General features: G+C 44.7%; 1 protein-coding gene across 4 annotated transcripts in view; it reads left to right on the top strand.

Moving 5' to 3' along the window:
• The window catches only part of kif26ab (kinesin family member 26Ab), a 77711-nt gene extending 56868 nt beyond the window's left edge, over positions 1-20843 (top strand). For 3 of the 4 annotated variants that reach the window (XM_019865439.1, XM_019865440.1, XM_019865441.1), the window contains 12 exons: positions 5552-5735; positions 8882-9097; positions 10021-10114; positions 11093-11355; positions 12100-12283; positions 12963-13122; positions 13457-13619; positions 14712-17955; positions 18496-18680; positions 19298-19321; positions 19430-19580; positions 19681-20843. In XM_019865439.1, the coding sequence (XP_019720998.1) occupies positions 5552-5735; positions 8882-9097; positions 10021-10114; positions 11093-11355; positions 12100-12283; positions 12963-13122; positions 13457-13619; positions 14712-17955; positions 18496-18680; positions 19298-19321; positions 19430-19580; positions 19681-19862 (5050 nt within the window). In that variant the 3' untranslated portion in view covers positions 19863-20843. Of the gene's footprint in view, positions 1-2986; positions 3709-5551; positions 5736-8881; positions 9098-10020; positions 10115-11092; positions 11356-12099; positions 12284-12962; positions 13123-13456; positions 13620-14711; positions 17956-18495; positions 18681-19297; positions 19322-19429; positions 19581-19680 lie in introns of those variants that run through there. The other variant, XM_019865443.1, reaches the window with a different exon arrangement.
• The last annotated feature ends 3664 nt before the right edge of the window (positions 20844-24507 follow it).

The raw sequence follows: 24507 nt of genomic DNA, 5'->3' as shown, positions 1-24507 counted from the left end.
TGTATGGTTTTGACCTTTGTAATGCCTTTTAGTTATTGCCACAGATACGAGAGCGGGAAACACTATCAATTGTGGACAACAGGGGGAGCTAAAGGGAAAGGCGGTGCCTTGGGATGTAAATTTAGTGAAGGTGAGGAAGTCTGTGGAGCGTGAGTGGGAGTGGTGTACTGTAAACAGTCAGCCATGTTGAAGATGTAAATCTTTACTGGGTCGCATTTCTCACTTGCCACAAAGTCTTGGCTGTATCTACTGTATGAACTCGTGAACATGTCAAGAATGCTGAATCACCACAGAAGTGTGGCATCGGTCGGGTCATGTTATGGGTTGAAGTGGCATTGTGGCCGTCTGTAGGCTCGCATCGACATGCAGATTTGTCACATATTTGGATAGGAGCCATACTCGTCTGCATTGTTTGAATCTGGTGCATTGTATGTGGCTCTCCTTTATTTCGTGCTGCATTTATTTTATTCTCCTGCACATCTTTGAGCCAAAAGGGTGTTTGATCGTGTCAAGGGCAGCCCATCAATAAGACAGTGTGTAGTGATTTTAGCTCAGGGGAGGTTTCCTCCTATTGATTCTCCAAAACACAGCACCTCACCTGAAAGACTCGCGCACATCCTCCTCAGTCAATCCTGAGCTTCTGCTGATATGGCATTTTGGCAGCTTGTCCAGTTAACAACATGGTTTTCTGAGCCATGAGGACAATCCCTTAATAAATCCAGGACACATTCAGAATGTCTCCAAATGCGAGCAAGTCTGAGTCTCCGTCCAAATTCACATGCTGCATCTTCCGAAGGGCGCATTTTCGCTTACATTTTTCGCCTGCATTTTTTGGCTGCACGTGGTTTCAGAATTCTAGCAAGACAATTCGCAGGCTGGGTCCTTCGACGTCTTCAGAGGCTCCTCCTCATGTAGCTAGTCTACGTGGACTGCATAATCCGTGGAGAATTTAGACATTCTTAATGTGAATTTGGACACCTCGTCCGGTCGAATCGCACCAGAAGTGACGTCATGCGTCAAAAAATGCTGCCTTCGGAGGCCCCCGCCTGTGAATTTGGACACAGCCTGAATCATTGTCCTGTACTCATTATCACTGCACAGTGGCGAGGCTGGCTGGAGCTCAACATTCCAGTCTCCATTCATGAGGAGCCATGCTGGACGGCTAATCAGCCTCACCGTGAACGTGTGCTGTGCACAGTCTGATATCGCTCTCACTGATCTGATCTCGGCATGTGTACAAAGGAACAAAAAAGGGAGAATCGCCGAAAGGAAATGTCAAGGATAGTAAATGCGGCCAACACAGTAATTAGCTGCCGAACAGGCCTACCTGAAGATCTGTACAGCTGGCGTGGGCAACACAGACATACTTGCGCAAACAAGGTAATGGCTACAAGCAACTAATGATTCTCTGAGGCTGAAGAATTTCTCTTGCTAATTTGACATTGGCTGAAAAGCGGGCTGGCGCCATTACTGATAGCGTGCAAAAGTGAAGGTTTGAAGGGGGGAGGCGTCCAAACGCTGCCACTCCACTTATTCTCTCTGCTCCTTTCTTCCCCACTGTGACTCCTCCAGCAAGCGAGGACACAATCCTGATGCTTTTCCTTGAACAAAGAGGATTTTTTTTCTTCTTTTGTGTCATTTCTTTACGCAGCAATCATTATCTGTCCCTGAGTTTTGTTCAGTAGGAGACAGTGATGAAGCCAAAATGCTATCGGGGCACTTCCAATTTGTGACCGCTCCCAGTTATGACGTCATCTTGACATAAAACACTCGCAACCTCACCGAGGAGAGAAGCATTAGTCTAATAATGACCGGTTAGTCTGTCAGTGTGACCAGTGTTCACATTAGTATTGTCTTCCATGTGGATGCTTGGCAATCAGGACCCAACAGGATACAAGGGAATTGGAAGCATGTGGCAAAGCTCGAGGGAAGCGACGACTCCTGCACTTTGAAATAAGCCCCTGAGGCAAATTAAGTTGGACACGCTACAAAACAGCACAGAGCAGCGTGCGGAGACTTGGAGGAAGCTAAAGGTTACGTGATACATCAAACCGCTTCATTACAATTCTGTGCTCGGCAAATAGGTAGGCAGGGGTCGGGATGATTTTCCCTTCTCTGCTTCCATAGTCAATCCATCCAAGTTCATAAAAGGGGCACTGTGTCAGAAGTGGCGAGGTGCAGAGAGAGAGTGCGTATATTTGTGCTGAATGTTCTTTCATCTGGCAGCACTCACAACCCACTCTGTCGGACGCTCTCCAACAAGACTGGTTGGTTGGCGGCCCAGGGAGCTCCGTGCTAAATTGGCAGCCCGGGGAATATGGGGCGCTCTCGCACTGATGCTCGCCCACGCGCAGGCTTTCATTCTCCTTTTTCTACCCTTGACCGTTGACTGACTGCACTCATTCTCACCGTCCAGCATCAATCTGTCCCTCAATGATGTCACTTGTTCAATGTCTTTGTCATCTCGCTCTAATTTAGTCGCAACGGTGCTCGTTCAGGTTATCCATCGAGGTGCTCCTAAGTATTTCCTTCCTGATATGTGTGTCCGGTCCTTTTGATTAATAACGCCTACCTCCTGCGACAAAGACAAAATACAAACGTGCATATAATATAACCACACCACTAACCACACCAACTCACTAACATGCATGTACTGTAGGCATACTAACCAAATCTGTTTGAAGTGTGAGACCCTAAAAGCAGAGGGGGCTCCTGTGTGCATTAAGTATTCATCTGACGTGCGGTGGGGTGCACGGCATGTGTGTGCGCACGTTGGTGTTATAGGAGCCAACGTGCACATGAATGCGTGTGTGTGTGGACGCGCGCGTACGTTGAGAGAAAAACGGTACTCCCAAATTGCGCCGCAAGCAGCCAGCAATCGAGTGAGCTGACACTCAGTCTGGCTGTCGAAGGGAAAAGGGGATGGGCTGGGGGAGAGAGAGAGAGAGAGAGAGAGAGAGAGAGAGAGAGAGAGAGAGATCTCCGGTCGTGGAAGGAGCGAGAGGCAGACTAGGAATTCTCCTCATTCTCAGCCAGCCAGTGGAAATCTTGCAACCCAGTCAGGCATGCTGATTCCTGCATATGAGCAGCACAGACTGGGAAGGACGTGGTCTTCAGAATCAGCAGTCACACCACCACAGGGGATTAACCATGCAGCCTGTGATGTGACTGCAGAATGGATGTGAATGAAGGGGCGCAGAGAAAAACTGTGTGGAAACTGTTGCTGGATTCTTGAATCTTTGGATGTCGGCTGAACTTTTTTTCGGGGGCAGAGGGATGGAAAGCTTTTGAAGTGCGTGAAAGAAAGAGATGCTCAGTCTCGTCCTGACCCCTCATTTCGTCCTTCCAAGCAGCCCTGCAGACTACCTGAACACACACACTGGGTACTCTACCTGTTCGTCCATTCTGTCCTGCGCTTTTCTCCCCCGTTCAGTTCTGAGGTTGCCCACGCCTCCCCCTCCTCTGCATCGTCTTCCCTCTGTGAAATCAGGTGTACCCTCTATGATTGCCATCGGAGTGAAAAGGACCCCGGCGCCCCAGCTGGCGAGTGGCCCCGCCTCGCTCCATTCTCGCCACACTGTGGCAGCATATAAATTGTTCAAGTAATGGAGAATGCTGACAAAACAGACATGGACTGCAAAGTTGAACTTTATCAGGTGTCTATTTGCTGACTATGAGCATCCTCTAGATAATGGATTGGAAAGAGCTGTAAGTATACACCACAGCGTTGCCTTTAACTTTATTTCCTTTGCAGTAGATGCAAGCAGATTCTAGTCTGACGCCTCGTCTTGACTTGCTTTGATCATTGATTCCAAATTACACACGTGCCAGCGTCATTCCCACAGTGAACAGGTGGACAAACTGCCTTAGTCTGTCCCCACAGCTTATTTTCCATTGACTGATCATGGCCAAGAAAGAGAGCTGAAGGTAGCGTCAGCGAGAGAGGAAGTGGCAAGTCATTCATTTCCTTTTGTGTTTCCTGCCCATTCATTGTTTGGGTGAAGAAGCGATAAATCACATTTTTTTATGTCCTTCGCTACAACTACATGTGCAGCAGTTTGGATGCGCAGCGTGAATTAAGCCTATGATTCACCGCCTTCGATTGCGAATTCACCACACGGGTCACAACCGTTCTAAATCAATATCTGAATCTCGCTATTTCCTGTTGCTTTTTGATGATGCATGACAAATCTTATCACTGATGCAAAATAAGAGATGCAAGGATGGGTACATTTATCTTGACGCAATGGGCTGTGCATGCTTATCAGTCCACCTAAATGTGTATTGCATAAATCCACGTGTGCTCCTATGCTTTTTCAACCTTTCCTTCGTTTCACCTCACGTTCACCTCCACCGCCATCATTTTTTTTTTTTTCATCCACACAATCCAGCCGGCATGCTCTCACACATCAGCAACTCCCCGGGGAGAACCTTCTCCTGTAGCCCTCTTGGATGCAATAATTATTCCATCAGCCGGCAGCGTGTTACCTGATTGTGCTCAAGGGCTGTCGCTGCAGGGGGGCGTACAGTGGAGAGGCGAGGGATGAGGGGAGTGTTGAGAGGGTGAGCGGTGGTGGTAGTTGTCACTCCAGGACACAGGGAGGGGGTTGTGTTTTTGGCAGTGGCCCACCCAGTCCTGTCCGGGGGAGCTCTGAGAAGGACTAATGGGGCTTGCTTGTTCGAGTTCATACACGCTTCTGTTGCTTCTCCCATGTGGCCTCCCAACAGTAACTGGAGTGCAGACAATTTCAGTGAGTTTTGCTCTCTCTGTGAACTTGCATTTTCAGATGCGGTATTAGTTGATCCAAGCGGTTACCATGCCGGAGTCTATATCAATCAAACGTTTGCGATAATTGGTGATGAGTCTTTCACATCGCTGTGGGGGAATTTTGGCCCACACTTCTTCGCTGAATTGCTTTAACTCCGCCATATTGCAGGGTTTTCTACCATGAACTGACTGTTAGGATCACACAAATATGGTTTATATATACAGTTTTCCCCCCATTATTATTGCTAGTTTACTTGGTTAGGCTAAAGTTGACCCCCCCCCTCCCCCAACACTCCATGTTCTGCTTTGAATCATAACACAGGAGGATATGCAAATATGAATCCCATGTTTCCATGTCAAAGTCACAGGAGGATATTATGTGTTGTAATTGCCTCAGAGGAGATACATTCAGTTTTTGTTATTGTTCCACATCTGTGAGAGTTGTGTGTTTGTTTGATCCAGATAAGATCAATGTTCTTTGCAGCTATGTCAAAAGTACACAAAAATGCCCTGGGGGAGTTAAATATATCACTAGGCTCTGAAGAAGATGCATGACAAAAGCATCTGTCCTGGTAATGGATTCTTGTGAATTTGTTCTCTTGGGGAAACAAAAGAACTTGTTGGCCTTCTGGTTGTCACACAATATGTTTTGTCTCTTGTCTCAAAACACACTGTAAAAATGTAAATCTAGACATAAATTATCAAGAAACTCAATTGAGTGCCTGTGCTTATTTAAAGGCTTTTTAAAAAGATATGACATTCAGTGTTCTTGTTTCCATGCAGGGCAGCTCAGAAGCTGAACCTGTCCTCCAAACGGAAGAAGCAGCAGCCTTCCCTGCTCCACCCACAGGAGCCCTCCATCTACCCCACCAACTTCAGTGGCATTCTGCAGGTTTCGCCCCCTTCTGCCCCACCATGCCTGCTCCGCGCTGTGTCCAAAGTGAAAGAGAATCCTGGGATGGGCAAGGTGAGAGAGACATCCCCACCGCCATGTGCACCCATTTGACACATGGGCCACACTTCCGAGCCCAAACGCAATAAAATACAAACATTCACACACAGTGATAGCGCAGAGCCCATTTAAGGCGAAACACTTGTTCTAGCTTAGCAGTTAGCAATTTGCTTTACAGGAAAGGAATACAGCAGCGTACTTAGAAGAATGCATTTTCATATCATTATGCTGTTTAGAAAAGCCCATAAGTATAAATGTACAGTCCGAAGTTGATCATCCTTCTATTTAGTTCTGTAGGTGGCAGTAGTGGACATTTCAAAGTGAAAAATGCTAGCTAAAAAGCTATGATTGCCATCTTCTGTGGTTTCAAAAAGGATAGATAAAATACTTTGGATACAATCTTGGCTCAAAATGTCACAAGATCTACTTTTGTTCATTTCACACCCCTCTGCAATGTTTTGTGCAGGACTGAGACTTGGGTATTCCTGTGCACAAACACAGCAGGAAGTAGCATGCCGGCAAGTAAATAAATCCGGAGTCGTGAAAACATGACATCATCGCTGCACTTGACAGAAGTAAATAGACACAAGACAGGAGGGGTAAAGCTGGGTTGAGACACGCTGGACGACATGCTGAAGGTCAAACATTCCCATTCTGATAAGTCTTCAGGAATCCACTCATTTGTGTGACCAGAATTTTTGATTGGCAAATTGTGAATCTCATGTTGTATCAGCAACAGGTTCTCAATTTCCATGTTAGCTGCTCTGTACTCCGATGAAAGCCAAACTGGTAGCGATGAGGCAGGCATTAAAGTAAGCTGTGTAAACACATCACTCTTCCTCTGTGGTTTATTGGCCATTGTTTGTCTGAGCCGGCGTCCTGTATTTATAAAACAGAAGTCCCCGAACAAGATTCGGTCCCACCTGGGTAGGAAGCGCTTGCTTTTTTGTGCCAGGTATCCAGACGGTCTGGCCATTTATTGTGAATTTCCCAGTGTGACACACTAAGTCTGTGTTGTAAACAAGCCCAAAATTGAGGTAAACTGTGCATCTGTGCACCCAAAGGGGTTGTTTCCAAAGAGGTGATTAACATTTATGGCCACTGTTACAAGTGTGAAAAGCTAGATTCCAAAGCAATTGCATTTTTTGTCTTGTCTTTTTGCCCACCTAACTTTCAATTGTTGATTGACCAAGTAACAGTAGTGCCTGGACCCACCAACTTTCTCCTTGCTCGGCCCTCCCTTCTTTTCAATTGTTCCACTGTGGGTCATGGCAAAAGTAGGTCACATCTACTTTTGACTTAGGCACAGTGTTGATTGCCAAACCGCACTAATGGACTTGTTAGGGGATCTACGAGCAGCGAACCAAGGGCCATTAGCACAGCATTCTGAGGTGTGAAAGTATTGGAGCCATTCCTTTGTGGCCTTCAGCATGCGATCTTTGCCAACATAAATAGAGTTGAGACATTTGCTTGGCTGGCAGCCTCTGTGTGAGATGCTGCAGTTACGTGGAAGGCCTCTTTAAATGTCACAGCAAATGTAATAGTCTCAACATATGCACATGTCAGTCATGGCAACAGCTCCCCCGCTGAGTGGAAAAAATGCTCTTTGCAAGAAAGCGATTTCCAGCCACATTGTTTTAGAGCTCTGCTGCCCGAATCTGATGTCGTTTTTATCGAACCATAGTTGGAAGAAGAATGGGCTTTTGTGCAGACTTAAAGACCCTAGTCTGGGCCACACTGGTCAAAACGTCAGCTAGGATGAAGCCAGTATTCGTCTCCAGCTGGGCATCATGTTAGATACCTCCAACATGTGTGTTTTGTGTATGTGTGTGTTGTTAAGTGCTTGGAGAGGGGATTGTGACATACAAATGCATGACCTGGGCTCGAAGGTGGACTCCTATTGCCCACTTCAACTTTAAATCATCCTTTTTCTTGCAGTTGCTTACGAATGTACTTCGCGCGTGCCGATCTCCTGCATGGATTCCAGCGAGTCTGTCATGCTTTCGGCACATAGACCGCGTGCCACCCCTGCATGAATTTTAAAGGAGATGAGGGGAGCCACTTCAATTAGCTGGGAATCAAGTTGTTCAGTCCCACAACGGCGCAAACGGCCATTTCTAATTGCGCCTGGAAAAATGGCAATAGATAGAGAGCTCCACCCATGCACACCATTGGACTGCACTTTGCGCTAGACTTACGCTTGGCAGGAAAATAGGGGCCCCATATAAGACCACCACTTACAGGACACATAATAGGGCTCTATTAAAAAACAAATGCATTTTTTTTTTTAATCAAAAATGTTTTTATTGTATGTGTTGAGGCTGCCATAGCACAAATGGGGCAACACTCGCAGAAACCATATACTCTTCAATTGCGCAGCACAGTAGCAGCAGCAATTACTGCATGTTATATTAAACTGGCACACCTCACCCTCAGTAACCATGGTGATTAGATGGACAATATCCTTTGTGATCATATATAATATGGTCGGGCATGACCTATGGAATGTGCTAAGGTGAACCCCAAATTTGTTGTCTTTTAATGTAGATTTTCCAATTTGCAATCACAAACAGTAACAGGGAGAGGGAGGTGAAGTGAAGTAGGAAGAGTGAAAAGGTGCTATGGGGGGGATTATGCTGGTGCACTCCCGTGCTGGTGAGCTTCCCATCGTCCAGAAAAACTCCCCGCTGGAGCGCTAATCCTCTCGCATGGCACTTGCTTCACAGGCATTCATCTGCACCACTCTATGCCTTGACTTTCAATGCACACCTTGCCGCCTCGCACTGACACCATTAGGCATTAGGCTGACCTACCGCGTTTGCCAGTCAATGTTGGATTGAGTGTTTCCATGGAAACCTTCGCTGTCCATCAACCCTGATACGGATGATGTGATGTTAATGCTCAGTGTGGCACTAAGCTTTCCTTTTGGAGCCTGAGCTATATTCAGAATGCCTATATAATTTATTCTCGTTTGTCAGCACTCGAAGCAAAAAAAGATGGTCATTGTAGCCTGTAATTTTTCTCCCTCTGCGGTGAATCTGAAAATGTGTTCCTGCAACCCTCTGTGTAGTCGCGCCTGACCATTTTTCATGCTTTATTTGCTTTATAATTGAACCCCGTCCTTTTGTCCCCCGTGCTATTTGTTTTCCTCTATGCTCCAGGTCAAAGTGATGATGCGCATTTGCCCGTCTTGGGAGGCAACCGACTCGTCCGAGTCTCAGTCGTTCTTGAAAGTGGACAGCAGGAAAAAGCAGGTAACCCTCTACGATCCCGCATCCAGCCCTCCGCACTCAAGTTCAGGACACAGACGCTCCGCCACTGTTGCTGTCCCAAAGATATTTGCCTTTGATGCAGTTTTTACCCAGGACGCCTCACAAGTAAGTACATACTGTGTATTTCATTGTACGTACGTCTGAATTGTTTTTGAAGGTGTCTTGTGGTGCCTTACTCTTTCAAGGGTAAAGGAACATCTTGTAGCTGACAGGGAGTGGCTGGGGTCTTAAAAAAAATGTTGCTCTTGGGTCAGGGGGCACACTTACCAGTGTGGGTCGAACAGCCGGGCCTTTGAAGCCATCTGGGGAATGGTTTGAATTCACTCTAGTCATATCTAACCTCGCTGCGAAATCTAATCTTAGCCCTTGGGAAGAATACCCACTGACACTAAAGACAAAAGGTGAGATACATGTTTCGCACATGGTGGAACATTTTTCTACCGACAGTGCTGAAAACAAGCACAATTGTGAAGCAATTTGCGCTCCAAAGGTTCCCCAAGTTGCGGGGTCTTCTTAATAAATGCAAGTGCAAATATGAGTATCGTTACTCAAGATAGAGATCATCTTTGTAATGGAGAGAGATCCTTCATCGTTCTCTCTCCTTGCAACAAGTGTTTGCTTAAGTAAGCTGCTGATAGTTTAAGCCTAAAACGTTTTCACTGCAGAGCTGAAGCCAACGTGCTGAGATGGTGCCGCTGGGACTGCACTGCTGGTGGCTAACTGTATCAGCAAGCTGCTGTGCTGTTAGAAGCCTTGTTTGCTGTATGATGTATGGGAAGAGGGGAGGGAGGGAGGGGGGGGGCCTCTGCTGCACGAGCGCCGCCCCAGAGGGCCTATACTAAAACAAATTGAAAAAAATGAATAACGCATTAAAGCATGCATACATGAAAAAGCAATAAACAATACTAAAGCCATTCACAAGACTTGGTTAACCGATGCCAAAGAAGTGTTCATCTACTTGATGATGGATATTGTTGGCTCCGATGTGGCCGTAAATTGATTTAACTGCTGGATGTTTTTTTCCACAGGCTGAGGTGTGCTCAGGTACAGTAGCGGAGGTCATCCAATCAGTGGCGAATGGCGCCGATGGGTGCATCTTCTGCTTCGGACAAGTTAAGCTTGGTAAGGCCCCGCATTTAAAAGTTGGGTTGAATGATAAATAAAAAATAATCTATTTGTTTTTTTCAGTATTTTTGCCAATTTTGCGATTGCAATTTAATACGCATTTACGGCTTTTTAAATGATTTGAAAGTCTTTAAGTACACTTTGAAAACAATAGAATCGCAGTGTAACATGTATAATGTATTAAGATGACCAATAAACAACACAAAAATATTGTACAGTATAAAAATGTGCACGCATGACGGCTCATAACGAGATGAATACAGTACACTCCCATTTCATGTGTTAAAATTGACCTTTGAAAATTCCTGATTTTTCAGGATGCCACTCCGCTAAAATTATATAACGGCATAGGAAACACGGAAGTGACCAGCTAGGCGAGCAGCACGCACGCGCGTCTGACAAAACTGCCAATCGGGCAAAATAATGTTCTGATTAACTGAATCAGCACAGGCGGGTATTTTTTTTTCATGATGCGCGGGATTCAAATTCAAAACTATGCTGCAAAATTCATCGAAATGATGAAAATACTTGATTACTGTAATAATACAGAAAGAAAAAATGAAATACTGGGACCGCAAACGTATAAACCATGATAAAGGGGGATTTGCTGTAAATAATCTCTCCGATTAGAACAATAATACAAACAAATCTGTGGCTTTGTGGAACAATGATACATAAACATATGGACTGCACTTCTTCAACAGTGACACTATAAATAAACAGATAAATAAAAAACAAACACACACACACACACACACACACACACACACACACACACACACAACCGGTAAACTTTAACTTTTTAACTTTCACCTCAACTCGATTGATTTCCAAAAACATTTCCACGCCAGTGTGTTTCTGACCCTTTCATAATATATTTTGATTTTATTCTCAGAGTATTTTTTTTCTTCAATCCATAACAGTCATTTTAATACCTGGCCAGCAAGTTATTGATTTGCCGTGCCCTTTTCGCAGGCAAGACATACACGATGATCGGCAAAGACAGCTCCACTCAGACCTTGGGCGTGGTGCCCTGTGCCATCTCGTGGCTCTTCAAGCTCATCAACGAACGCAAGGAGAAGACAGGCGCACGCTTCTCCGTCCGGGTGTCTGCAGTGGAAATCTTTGGGCAAGATGAGGAACTGACGGACCTGCTGTCTGACGTATCGACGGGGAGTCAGCAAGAAGGCCAGTCGCCAGGCATCCATCTCAGAGAGGATCCCATTTGTGGCACTCAAGTAAGAAGAGGCCGATATTTGTAGGGGAAAAAAAAATTGGAATTGTTCCCTTCAATGAACCTTCAAAAATGTTTTGGCTTATCTTGTTTTTTTTTTCTTTTTTCTCCCAGCTATTGTTATCAGTTGTACTCGACCATGCATGTCTCTGGCTCTCGATTTCCACCAAAGCCATCTGTGCCTTATTGATGGCTTTCAACTTACCTTTGCATTGACTCTCTTGTCAGCATCCATCAGCATCTATTACCTTGGTGCGAGAGCACTTCTAAGCACAATGGAAGTGTTATTGGGGGATGGTGTCGGTTTGAAAAGCCACTCACAGGTGTTGCTGTCAGACGTTTTGGGTGAATGTGGATGTGCCCCCTACTTCAAAGACAGCTCTTCTTCCGCTGAGCAGCCACATGGAGGCTCCTTTCATATTTCTTTCTCTGTCTCGTCCAACTTCATCATCGTCATCAGCATCATCCTCATCCTCATCCCATGGTGAAAGGCTTACCTCTGCTTCCTGCTGCACCATTACCTCTGCTAATCGTCCTCCCTCTGTGCACATATGTGCCCTTTTAATTGCTTTTGAGACCCAAGCAAATGGGCAAAAAATGTGCACTGGGTTCCAATTAACCAGTTCCCCTCTTTGTTTCTGTCCTCTCTTTTCCGGTCTGTTTTTTTTTTTTCAAGCGCCATTTGGTTTCTTTTGCTCACCATAGTGTTTTCTATGAAACCTTCATCCCCACCAAATCCCTTTTACAGCTTCAGAATCAGAACGAGCTTCACGCCCCGACAGCTGAGAAGGCGGCTTTCTTTCTGGACGCTGCCATAGCAGCCCGCAGCACCAGCCAGCCCGGTGCAGAGGAGGAGCAGCGACGCAACTCGCATATGCTGTTCACGCTGCACATTTACCAGTATCGCATGGAGAAGAGCGGCAAGGGAGGAAGTTAGTGTCATTTTTTTGTAGCTACTGTAAAACTCACTGACACGGGGGGTTCCTCAAATGTTTTAAGTGTGAACACTGAACACCAATTAGAAAAACGGACCAAAAATTAGCATAACATTGACATGTAGCTTACTCTGCATCAACTTATGATAAGAAACACAGAAGACGATAGTCACGAATCAAAATGCCCTTTTGCCAAGTAATGTTTTTCCTGGCTGTAAAAAATGAACCGACAACCCACTTTAGGACCAAACCTAAATTTGGAAACCCTTCCTTGACAATTTCTCACGAATCTTAGCAGCAATTTCTGTCCGGTCACACATTATTTTCGAAATAATAAATAATAATAAGGTTTGTTTGCATTCGTGTGCAAGGATTTGATGCCTGACAAGACAATGTTTTGTTGCTATTTCTAAATTTAACCCTTTCATGCACCCCGTAACCTGATAACATGATAAGCTGTCCACTGTCGTAACCTCTGTCCCTGAAAGGGTTAATGTGGTGTGCTTGTTTTTTTAATGAGATACACATCTGGGATAAGGTTGAATCACTCCGCAGTGATAGTCAACTGGTCTCGTCTGGCTGTATAACTCCTCACATGTATTAACAGTGTGTAAGGAACTTTGCGGACGTGTGCGTGTTTTACTCACTCCGTCCCTCTCCGACGTTTGCCCTTTAGTGTCAGGTGGGCGGAGCAGGCTACACCTCATCGACCTGGGGAGCTGTGAAAGAGTCTTGAGTAAAAGTCGAGAAGGGGGAGGCGGAGCGTGTCTTTCTCTGAACGCATTGGGGAATGTCATCATGGCTTTGGCGAATGGAGCAAAACACGTACCTTACAGGTAAGGCTCCTCAATTACTCACAGACGGCATGCCAAGTGTATTCCATATGTCATTGTATCAGGCGAGTCCCTGCGCGTTCCATTCTCCCGCGACACGTGTTCTATTCGTTTCGTTTGTTAAGTTAGCTTCTGATGAAAGCCTTCACCGCTGTTGCAGTGATTTATAGTATAACACCGAGTGTGGCTGGCAAAGATTTATTAATGGCACCTTAAAAATGAATTTATCTTGGAGAGAGTTTTAAAATTATGACAGCTCACTTTTATTGTCCTTGGAATTCATGACAGGATTTATGACAGTGTTTTTTCTTCGCTAATAACAATGTTCCCCCCGTAGGGACAGCAAGCTGACAATGTTGCTGAGAGAGTCCCTCGGCAACATCAATTGTCGAACCACCATGATTGCCCACATCTCCGATTCTCCGGCGAACTACGCCGACTCACTCACCACGATCCAACTGGCATCCCGCATTCATCGCATGAGGAAAAAGAAATCGAAGGTAGCAGGCTCACTTCATTGCCAATCTAGGTGGCAGAAATGAACTGATTCCCCCTAATGAGATTCCAGGTTGTGAAAGTGCATTTGTGCAAGAATGTTTTGAAGACATTTACATTATTCAACAAATCACGATCGCCGTTGTCAGCTACCGAATGGTTGCAGAGTAATTGTTCTTAAACATTATATGCGTGTTGCTGTCATACTGTATAACGTAATTTAAATTTTATCCTCCATGTTCCATGCCACAACGCCATTCTTTAAATAGGTCTTTAATTAAGCAAATTAATGTGGAAGTGCCTCCCTAAATGAAAGATTATCAGTGCAGTAACTCCAAAGGCACTTTTTCCTCTGCTCCTCAACACATAACCGTGAAATCAATACCACTGCCTAAGGCATTGTGTAATGCATTTCTTTGTATTAGGGAAATGTATGCACCAGATAATTAGGCGCAATGACAGCATACATTTATTCCGTTACAGTTCCAGGCAAGATTACACTGTAGTCCACCCATGGCAATTCATTTTATTGACATTAATTTCTGTGCGACTATTGATGTGCACTTTTAACCTTGGGATAAATATTGACTGATAATTTCACAGGAATTAATTTTGCCTCAATCTTGCTTTGAGGTTGACTGAATTGTAGGAATTAATATGCACTACTAATCAACTGGTTTCATAGAAAGGTCAGATTGCAGCCTTAAAAAGTCTTCAAAAGGTAGTGAGCCCATGAATCTCCAAACACTGCCTTAATTGGCAATAAAATGTATTAAATCAAGCTTTCATAAAGTCTTAGAGACACATGATAATCTCAAATTTTAAAATGAATTAACATTTTTTTTTAAAAATACATTTTTCAAATGACTCTTGTAGTAATATCACACAATCAATCACGATCGTGGAAGTAACAAAACAGTCATATGGTTTTTGTTCATTTTTGCAGATGCATGTCATTTTCATACTGTAGCAAAAAAATGGGGGAATGGGAGCATTCTCATGTTGGTGTTGAACTTAATTTAATATGGAAGTAAAAAGTCTTAAAACTTACCTGAAGCTGTAGGAACCCTGTTTAATGCACTTATGTTTCTTTCCAGTATGCATCCAGTTCATCTGGAGGGGAAAGCTCTTGTGAGGAAGGGAGGATCCGTCGACCACCTCACCTCAGGCCTTTCCATCCTCGGACTGTGGCCCTGGACCCGGATCTACCCTCTATGATCAGTGACCCAGACTATTCCTCCAGTAGTGAGCAGTCATGTGATACTGTTATTTATGTGGGCCCTGGTGGAGCTGCGATCTCAGACAGGGAGTTGAGTGACAATGAAGGCCCACCTGCTTTTGTTCCCATCATCCCTTCCCTGAACAAGAAGAGGACGGCAAAGGAGGGTCCCTTAGACAGAGACCAATTCTTTAAATGCAACACATTTGCTGAGCTGCAAGAGAGGCTGGAATGTATAGACGGTAGTGAAGAACCGACAGCATTTGTTGGTGAGGGCAAGCGAAACCAAGCGAGCCCCAAGACGGACAAATCTAAGGAGAGCGGCGCAAGCTCTGTTTCACCAAAGACTCTTGCAAGTGTGACTTGCAACCAAGATGGCAACTCACCCAAACAATCTCCTAAATCAGTTGCTGGACAACCATTTTCCAGTCCTGGCACAAAATCTAAAGAGGACGTTTCTGAAAGGCAAGGCATACCTGCAGAAAGAAAACAACCAGAATACATTCCAAATGTACTCAGAACCAGTGCGGATGGCGAGAGGAACATGGTTTCAGAAAACAGTGTTGATGCTGATAAATCGACAATGGCTGCAACAGCTCATCCTGAACCAGTTGTTAGGGAGAAGATCTACTTCAACAAGAAAGCTACTCGCAAGGAAAATTCAGAAAAGGCAGGAGGATCCAACACCAGAATGCCCCCTGTCGGGATGAGCCACCAAGCTGTGAAAAGGAGGGACCCTTGTACTCCCCCAATTCTCCGTGCTCCAATCGAGGTTTGTCAAATGAGCTCCACCTTGCAGGAAAAGTGTTTTGATCGAGACATCCTGAGAGCAACTGTCACCTTGCAGCAACCCGTGGAGCTGAATGGAGAAGACGAGCTGGTGTTCACTGTGGTAGAGGAGCTGTCTATAGGCAGTATTGGCGATAACGGCCGGCCATCCAGCATTATCAGCTTTAATAGTGATTGTTCTCTGCAGGCCCTTGCCTCTGGCTCCAGACCTGTCAGCATTATTAGCAGCATCAATGATGAGTTTGATGCCTACACATCAACTGTTGGGGGAGCCGAGTTCAATGTTGAAATGGTACCACCGCTACAGGAAGGAGCAATGGAGTGTCTACATAGTAGGGGTCCTTCTGTCAGCTCTTGGCTTAGTGAAGTTAGTGTTTGCACTCTGGAGAGTGAAGGGGCTCAATCTTCTGATGTCTTCCTTCCATCAGACAAGACCACGGGGCCAGAAGCCGCTTTTAACTTTGATTCCCTCGATCTGTTCCATTCTGTACCATCAACTCGGAATGCCAAGAATTCATTGAATGACAGTGGGTTCAGTTTCTCTGAACAGGACAGTGATAGCGCTGCCTCGAGCAAGCTATCCTTGACAAAGTGCCCCCCATCTCCAGATTCAACCAAAGCACCCCTCAGATTACCTTCTAAAATAACAAAAGCTTATTCACTAAGCTCCACACTTTCACAGAGTCCCTCCATGGTTCACTCCAGTCTTCCAAGGAAGGTCAAACCTACCTCATCCATCCCCAGTAGTAGCAGTAGCAGCAACAGCAGAGATTCACTGAGGCAAGATGCCAAGCAGGAAAATCCCTGGCAGCGCACAGACAACCTCCCACAAGCGCAACCGATTGTACCCACGAGCAGGTTTGTCAGAACCCCTCCCAGTGGTATTGCGTCAAGCAAAACATCCAACAACTTTAACAGTGCACCTCGACCATCCAAGGTACATGGGTCTACCTCATCCCAAAGGGTGGTTGATGGGTGCGAGAAGTCTGCCAGTAAGAAATCCGATCCTCCCAGCAGAATGCCTCAGCTAAGAAGAGGTGCAACCACTTTAGGAACAGTGCCCTTCATCCATTCGTCTACGGACGACAAGGGAACCCAAGATGTTGCAGCAGCGACAAGCCTTAAATTCTCCTCTCTCGGGAAAAACAACAAGGATAACTCACAGAAATCAAGTAATCTACCCAGACCAGGTTGCATATCCCCTCCTCCACCGCCAGTAAGAAAGTCCAGTCTCGACCAAAAGACCAAGATCCTTCTACCCCAAAGTGCCTTAAAGTCAGCATATGGGGAGGCAGGAAGGAACATTGGGGCCAGGGCAGGGCTATCGGAGGATGAGCTTGATGTTCGTCACAGAGCGGACTCCATTCATTTAAAAACCTCCAGCCTGAGAGCTGACCATAGCAATGTCAAAGTTACCTCAAGTCTGAAGGCAAGAGGAACAAGAGGTGAAGCTGGGCATCACTATGGTAGTCAGATGTCCTTGGAGAGGTGTGACAGTACGTCTCTATCCAGCCCCCGAGCTGGGCTGAGTCGGGAAAATAGTGGCGCAAGTCTGGGGAGCAGCGGCAACAAAGCTGGTAAATTTATTCCTCGATTAGGCATTCCCAATTCATCAAGTTCTCCGATCGCTACCTGCCCGTCAACCCCAGGTGGAGAAACCATCAGCAAAATGGGCCAGGTCAAAGCATCAGGAAACCCTCGAGCATTAGGATCACTCAACAGCAGTAAGGCACGCTCATTGTCTGCCAACAGTTCCAAAGGCCTAAGTTCTTCCACCAAATCTTTGGCCACGGCTGTGACTAGAAATACCAACGCCAACCTTCCTCCATCAGGCAGAACATCAGTTCCTCGGTCGGCTGCTGCTGTCACTAGCAAGCCTGGGAGAGGGACTATCATGGGCACAAAGCAGGCTGTGCGAGCCGCCAACAGCCGAGTGAGTGAACTGGCAACAGGTAGCATATCAGGCAAGCACGTGAAAGTTTCCGGAGATTCAGACAGTGGTAACGACAGTGGCGTGAACGTGGGTGATGACAAATCCCCAATAGCTATGCTACCGTCACCGTACAGCAAAATTACAGCACCTAGACGGCCCCAACGGTACAGCAGTGGCCACGGCAGTGACAACAGTAGCGTGCTGAGTGGGGAGTTGCCTCCAGCAATGGGCCGCACAGCCCTCTTCTATCACAGCGGCGGCAGCAGCGGATACGAGAGTATGATCCGTGACAGCGAAGCCACGGGGAGTGCTTCCTCTGCCCACGATTCAATGAGTGAGAGTGGAATGTCATCTTCGGGCAGAACAAGGAGCTCCAAATATCCCAAAAAGAGAGCAACTGGTGAGAGCCGCATAAAATGAATGAGACTGTTTCACTCATGTTGAGAAAAGAGTCAAACATTTCCAACATTTTAATATAGCAATGCTGCCTGCCGTTCATGCTCCATTATCGAGAAAGGCTCTTTATCCTTTCTTTTCTATTATCCGCTCTTATACAGTTGCAAATTGCTATTTCATTGTATTTTCTTTCACTCTGATTCCGCTCCATGAATTATTCATGTATATATGGGAAACCGGTGATGAATGTTTCACAAAAAGACGACTCCAACTGTGTGATGATCAGGTTAGATGAATTGAAAATGAGCGCGGCGGACCTAGTTCCATTATTTTAGCCCATTACATACAAACATTGGAATTCAGGGCTTAAACGAGGCTTAAACGTAGCTATCGACAATATTTTCCCATTTGTGAACCTGCAACATAGCAACTCATGAAAAACCTGTAAATATGCAACCACCAGAACTGGCGTCGCATCATCTGTGACTCAAACACGTTTCCCCACAGACTCCGACAAAAAACGTGCTTTTGTGTGCTTCTGTAGGTTTCCAGAGGAGACGCCTAATTCCAGCGCCCCTGCCAGATACCTCTTCCCTGGGGATGAAAGTCGGCACAGCAGGCCAGTGGGTCGACTTGCCCCCAACACTGAAAGAGCCTTTTGAAATCAAGGTCTATGAAATTGACGATGTGGAACGCCTTCAGAGAGGACGTCAGGAACAAGCTACAGAGGTGCGTGGCGGGTCGTTCCTGACATAGTCTACATTGCGCTGCATCTTGCTGACCTTGTCATGGATCGTGTAGCGTCTGGTTCTCATGAAGCGTACTTGCTAAGCCTTGGCGGCATTTTGCATCGACTACAAGTTGTGGGAATGTCTTAGCTCACTTCTTCCCAGTTTCTTTTTAGACCTGACCTTCAGTCAGCTGATTGGCAAATCCCCAAGTGAAAATGTCAGCGCAGAGATCCTACACGCTCAGAATTTTGACTCCTCGGGAATGTCAACAGTTCTGGAAGCAATTACTAACAGGCTTTAAATGATATATGGACTGATCATGATGGCAAGAGTGAGCATAATGAAATTGTGATGGACGGGAGAAGAATGTACAATGAAGACGGGGCTCAATCAGCTCACCACTCAGCAATGATTGCCTTTTATAGCTCCTCTTCTGTGGCTCATTGACTGCTCGCATAGGTTTCTCACAGCCACACGGAGATGTGTTAACTTCTTGATTTGCTTTGAATTAGTGGACACATTCCAATAATTAAAAAATGATTCGATTATACGTATATTAAATGTATTATGATTCATCATGTTCAACATTGAAATGTTTTCTTCCTTCGTTTGCAGCAACCATTTCACGATGTTGACAAGGTGAGAAAAAAGTTTGGCTGTAAAGTCCCCCCCACAAATGTCCAAATATCAAATTGATTGAGCTTTTCCATCGATACGGTTATTGAAACACCTCTTATCGTCCTTCAGGGTCTGTTGTATTTTAATAATAAGTTGAAGATGTTGGAGAGAAGGCAACAGCAAGTAAGGGAGTTGAAATCAAAGCATGAAGTGTTGATGGAGGAGCTGGAGGACACCAAAGCCCGGCTAATGATGGATCCCAGGAAGTGGACCGGAGAGTGTAAGTAATTGCTTCACCGCCCCCTCCCCCCCTCCCCCCATGCTCAGTGTGTTATTGCTATCGTAACATCTGAGCTACCATTGTTGCTTTTTGTAAACAGTTGAAGTGGACCCAAGTTTGGATAAAGAGTCTCCAGAGTACCTGGATGTCTTGGAGCGGGTCACAGAAGAGTTGGAGTTTTGCGTCAACTTGTGCAAGTCACGCGTCATGATGGTGACCTGCTTCGACATCAGCACGCAGGCAGCCGCCGCTCACGAGGAACCGCGGGAAGTCGAAGTCTGAGGACGAATGCAAGTCGATGCGCTGAAACGAGGAAGTGAGGAAGTGAAAAGGATGGTGAAATGTAGCAGCCGCTTCAAGGATAAAACTGCAATGAAGAATGCCTGGGTGAAAGAAGGCGTCTGCATGAAAACCGGAAATCATAACCACATTGCTAGAGTGCCTCGTTGTCCTGGACAAGGCAGTGAAACGAAACGTGAGCACAAATGCATAGCAGTGGCCATCACATACTCTTACTCAAGAGTCAGTGAACACCTGGAAGTGCCTTTATGAAAACGCGTTTCATGTCATTGTTTTCCTTTCGGTGCCGGCATATCTATAAACCTAAGCAAACCCTGAACATTTTGCTTTTAAGAACAAATATTTTATATTGCATTGTAAAGTGTATTTATGATTATGTGGTGTGTAAAAAAAAATCTCTTTGAAAGGGTAGAAATAAAGGGGGAAAAAAAGAAAAAAAAAGCAATAAGCTAATGTTATTGCGCTCCCGGATTTTGCCTTTCCTCTTGTTTGAAACCTCACTCAGCATTTTCGTCATTCAGCCTCTTGCGCCTTATGTTCACTTTTGTAGTTTTCTAGATCTTCAAACTGGACTGTGTTTTCTCATGAACGATGCATTTGCTCTCATCCCCCATCACCTGCCATCTTGCCTGCAGAAAACTGCAAGGTTGAGTGAATGTTTTTTTGTTTGTTTGTTTGTTTGTTTTATTTTGTCTCTCCAGTTGCCTTGATCACAATGAATCTCAGTGGATGCACAAACGTAGAGCAGCAGTTAACGTTTTATCCATGGGTGCCCAAAACGAGATGCTAAGCCAAAACATATCAATCAGAGAGCCACTGTGATGGACAGTTAGCGTTAGTTCTCCTTGGTGCCTCCACAACTGCCCATGTAATGGTTTTCTATACAGGCCTACAACAAGAAAAGCATGATGAATAGTTATACAATGACAGCAAACGGAGAGCTAACTATACAATGTAAAAAAAAGAAAGAGGCACAAAGGAGAAAGCACAAAAAATCCTGTTTCATTTTTTTTGTTGTTGTTCATTTGTTATAGCCAAGCCTCAGCTCTATGCATTCCACTTTTTACTGAATAAAAAAGAAAGAGGCACAAAGGAGAAAGCACAAAAAGCCTGTTGTTTCATTTTTATTGTTGTTGTTCATTTGTTATAGCCGAGCCTCAGCTCTATGCATTCCACTTTTTACTGAAATTACTGTCCGACTATCAGTACTGACTTTAAGCGCAGCAGCATATGTTGGACTATTTGCCCTGGACTTTATTTTATTTGGGTTTTTTGTTCTTATTCGGGCAAGTTTTAAACTACTCCACACCATCATTGCTACACTTTCCAATGAAATTATGCAGCATATACAAACCAATTATGTTGATATTAGTCATCTGTGTGTCATCTAAAAGGATCACTGGATATGATTGTGAACAAGCAACTTTTTTTGGGGTGCATTTTGTTTTGTATAACTATAATAATAGGAATTTGTTTACTTTCTTCAACAAAGATGTTCTCTCAGGCCCTCTCTGAAGATGCTGCATGAGATTTTTTAATCATTTTTAGTAATGATTTCTACTCCATTTTTACCATTCAAATTTTTTACAATAACTTCATTTTTCACTAATGTGGGTTTAGGCTTATGAATGAAAAAAACAAACAAAAAAAAAAACAACTTATAGTACCAAACCGAGACCTTTTTCCAAGAAATTATTTTATGTAAGGTCACATTTCATATCGAAACCCATATTTTCGAATATCTTTGTTTTTGTACAGGATTTTCAAACTCTGTGTATATATGTATGATATGGCAGCTTGTGTTTTACTTTTACAGTACCTGTGAATAAAATACTTCTTACTGAGGATCCAGACTTTTATTGTTTGCTGCTTTTGATTCTATATTCTCCCATTCGCACATAAATCTTTTTCCTGGCTAGTTGTGCGTACTTTTCATCGAATTTCCCCCGTCCAGACTGCTGATACACGTGCCTTGCTTAACTGGAAGGAATGACGGTGCAAACACCAAAGATGCGTGAATGACTATTAATGAAAAACTGAATTGAGGCTGGCTGAAAAGTTGTGATAGTGGATCTCCTGCGCTTTCAAAAAAAATCTCCAAATATTGTCCTTTCATGTCAGTTGCCGGCACCATCTTTAACCCTTTCATGCACCCTGTAACCTTATAACATAATAAGATGTCCACTGTAGTAACCGCTGTCCCAGAAAGGGTTAAAACTGAATTTTATCTTCACGTTGCGCTGGGCTTACTACGGCCTCTGGAGTGGGAAAAAGTTGCTGAAATTGACCAGAGAATGCACGGAAAGGCAGATTTGACAGTGACACTTTTTTTTTGTTACTCCACACAGAGTGCATATTTGGCATGAAGGTGTGTAAATGATAGATTTACTGTAAGCGGGTGGGAGAATCTGCGCAGCCAGAAACGCGTGCAACTGCAATGGTTTTACCTTCTGAAATCGGAGAACAGATGCGTCCTGCGATTGGCTTGCCATCAGTCCAGCGCGTCATCTGCCTTTTGTCCCAAGTGAGCTGCCATAAACCCCAATTCACACACAATCCTAATCTGGACAAGTGTTACGATAGTAAAAATAGAGGGATGATTTGGATTGTAATTCTAAAGCATCTTTTTTTTTCTTTCTTTTGGCGGGGTACAGACTTTTAAAAGATAATGCTTTCATATCATTCAGAATGACATTGTGAATGATAACTATTTTACCAGAAACTACATGAAAGGTGACCTCCATTTCGCCAACGCAGCAGTCAGTAGGTGAAATAAAAGGGAAAATACTTTGTGACAACCGTTTGTCGAGGGTGGATTCATTGTGTCACTCGATACAAGAAAATAATTCGGTTTGATGTCACAAAGAGCGACGTGCGAGCGTTGAAAGTAGAAAAAGCCGGGAATTTTTGCAGCTTGCCAGAGAGCACTACACAGGCCGGCCTGTCCACCTTTCTGTGAACTGCAGGGAGACGTCTTCTTCAAAGATTACGAAAAGCTACTGTGTGAATTGTACATCAAACCATCCGAAGAATGTCACGAGTGTTTATTTTTCACCAAACCATCCTTCCTGAAGGACGGTTGTAGCAAGAAATAGTGGCTCGAAAAGTCCTTTTCATCTTCAGTCAGTTAGGATGCATTGTTTGTCCAAGATGTCGCCCCTCCCTTTTTGTTGTTCCCTTTTTTCAGTGTGGACTGGGCGTCTCGCTAATTGGTGCACCTGCCTCCCTTACACACCTGCGAGTCTTCTGCTCATCAGCCACTTGCAGCATAAAAGCCAGCCTGAACAGCCACCCGTTGCCAGTTCGTCAGCGATTCCTTCCTGCCGCACTCGCTTCTGCCCAGCCGTTACGCCCCCTGCGCCCTGCTCTCCTTGAATTGGTTGTTTTTGTTCTACTATTCGATTCCTGCCACCTTGACCGATCCCACTCCTAGCTAAGTAAATCCTTCTGAGTTCATTGTGTCTGCGTGTGGGTCCTGTGCTCTTTTTCGGTCAGGTCATCAAATGCAAAACTATTACTCGCCAGATGCACAAATTGCCTTCAAATCCACTCATCATGACATAGATTAATACAATTTAGCTGAACAGGCTAAAGTCAAGTCAAGTTAGTTTTATTGTCAAATATGCTCAGATTTTGCCCAACGACTACTGTGTAGGGACAGAGGTTACTACAGCTTACCATGTTATCAGGTTACAGGGTGCATGGAAGGGTTTAGCCAAGCATATGACAAAGTATCCTCCTCTTGGACTTAATTCATGAACACGGAGTGACATTTTGGAACTACTGAGTGACAAACGTCAGGATTTTTGTTGATTCAAGTAAAGAGTGACATCTACTATAAGGTGGCCGGCCTACTGTGGGACGTGTATTGCTTGACCTGCCGTGCCACATTATCTTCCCCCTTTGTGTGATGATCCTAGCCATCCTGGCAGGCATCCAGTTTGAATTTCATTGTTGTAAATTTCATTGTTTTTTAAACACCATTTTCAGCCTGTAGTGGCATAACAGACACTTGAAGAAACATGTTGGCTATGACTGAATTCTTGCGAAGTTGTCGTCTGGGTGCAAAACAGTTGCGAGTGGCTCTGGCATACTCTCTAGTCTGTGCCAGAGAGATGAATCACAATTCATAACAAGAAAAAAAAAGTTGTTTTATAAGGATAATTAATGCGGTATTACAACGAAAATTGATATTTTGGAACATAGATGTCCCCCTGCATTTAAATGATGACTGTTGACGATGTAGTCAGGGTAGACTTCAGTTTAAATTTGATGAACAATGAAAATGTAGGTTACCACAATGTTTTGACAACAGTGTAAAACCATTTAATATAACTGCGACAGTGCTGAAAACTCGTTTTTTTATGGCTTTGTTTGGCCACCAAAGGCATTTTGGAACAAATCATTATTGCAGTGCTTATTAAAGGTGAGCCAAATGCTCCTTCTCACATATCCTCCAGTCAGACTGCGCATTCATTGCTGTTTCAGGTACATGAAAGGAAAAATAGTCTTTATGGGAAATCTCAGTCCTGCTCCTCTGCCCCTCATCAGCCCGAGGCATTGGCAGTGGTCCTACTCGCTCAGCTTTGGATTTACGGCTTTGCAGTCTCACAGATTGGTTTGTCTG

This window comes from Hippocampus comes, unplaced genomic scaffold, assembly GCF_001891065.2.
Source record: "Hippocampus comes isolate QL1 unplaced genomic scaffold, H_comes_QL1_v1.1 scaffold443, whole genome shotgun sequence".
Classification (NCBI taxonomy): Eukaryota; Metazoa; Chordata; class Actinopteri; order Syngnathiformes; family Syngnathidae; genus Hippocampus; species Hippocampus comes.
Note: the sequence above shows the minus strand (reverse complement) of the source record. Positions and strands in the feature narration are given on the sequence as shown.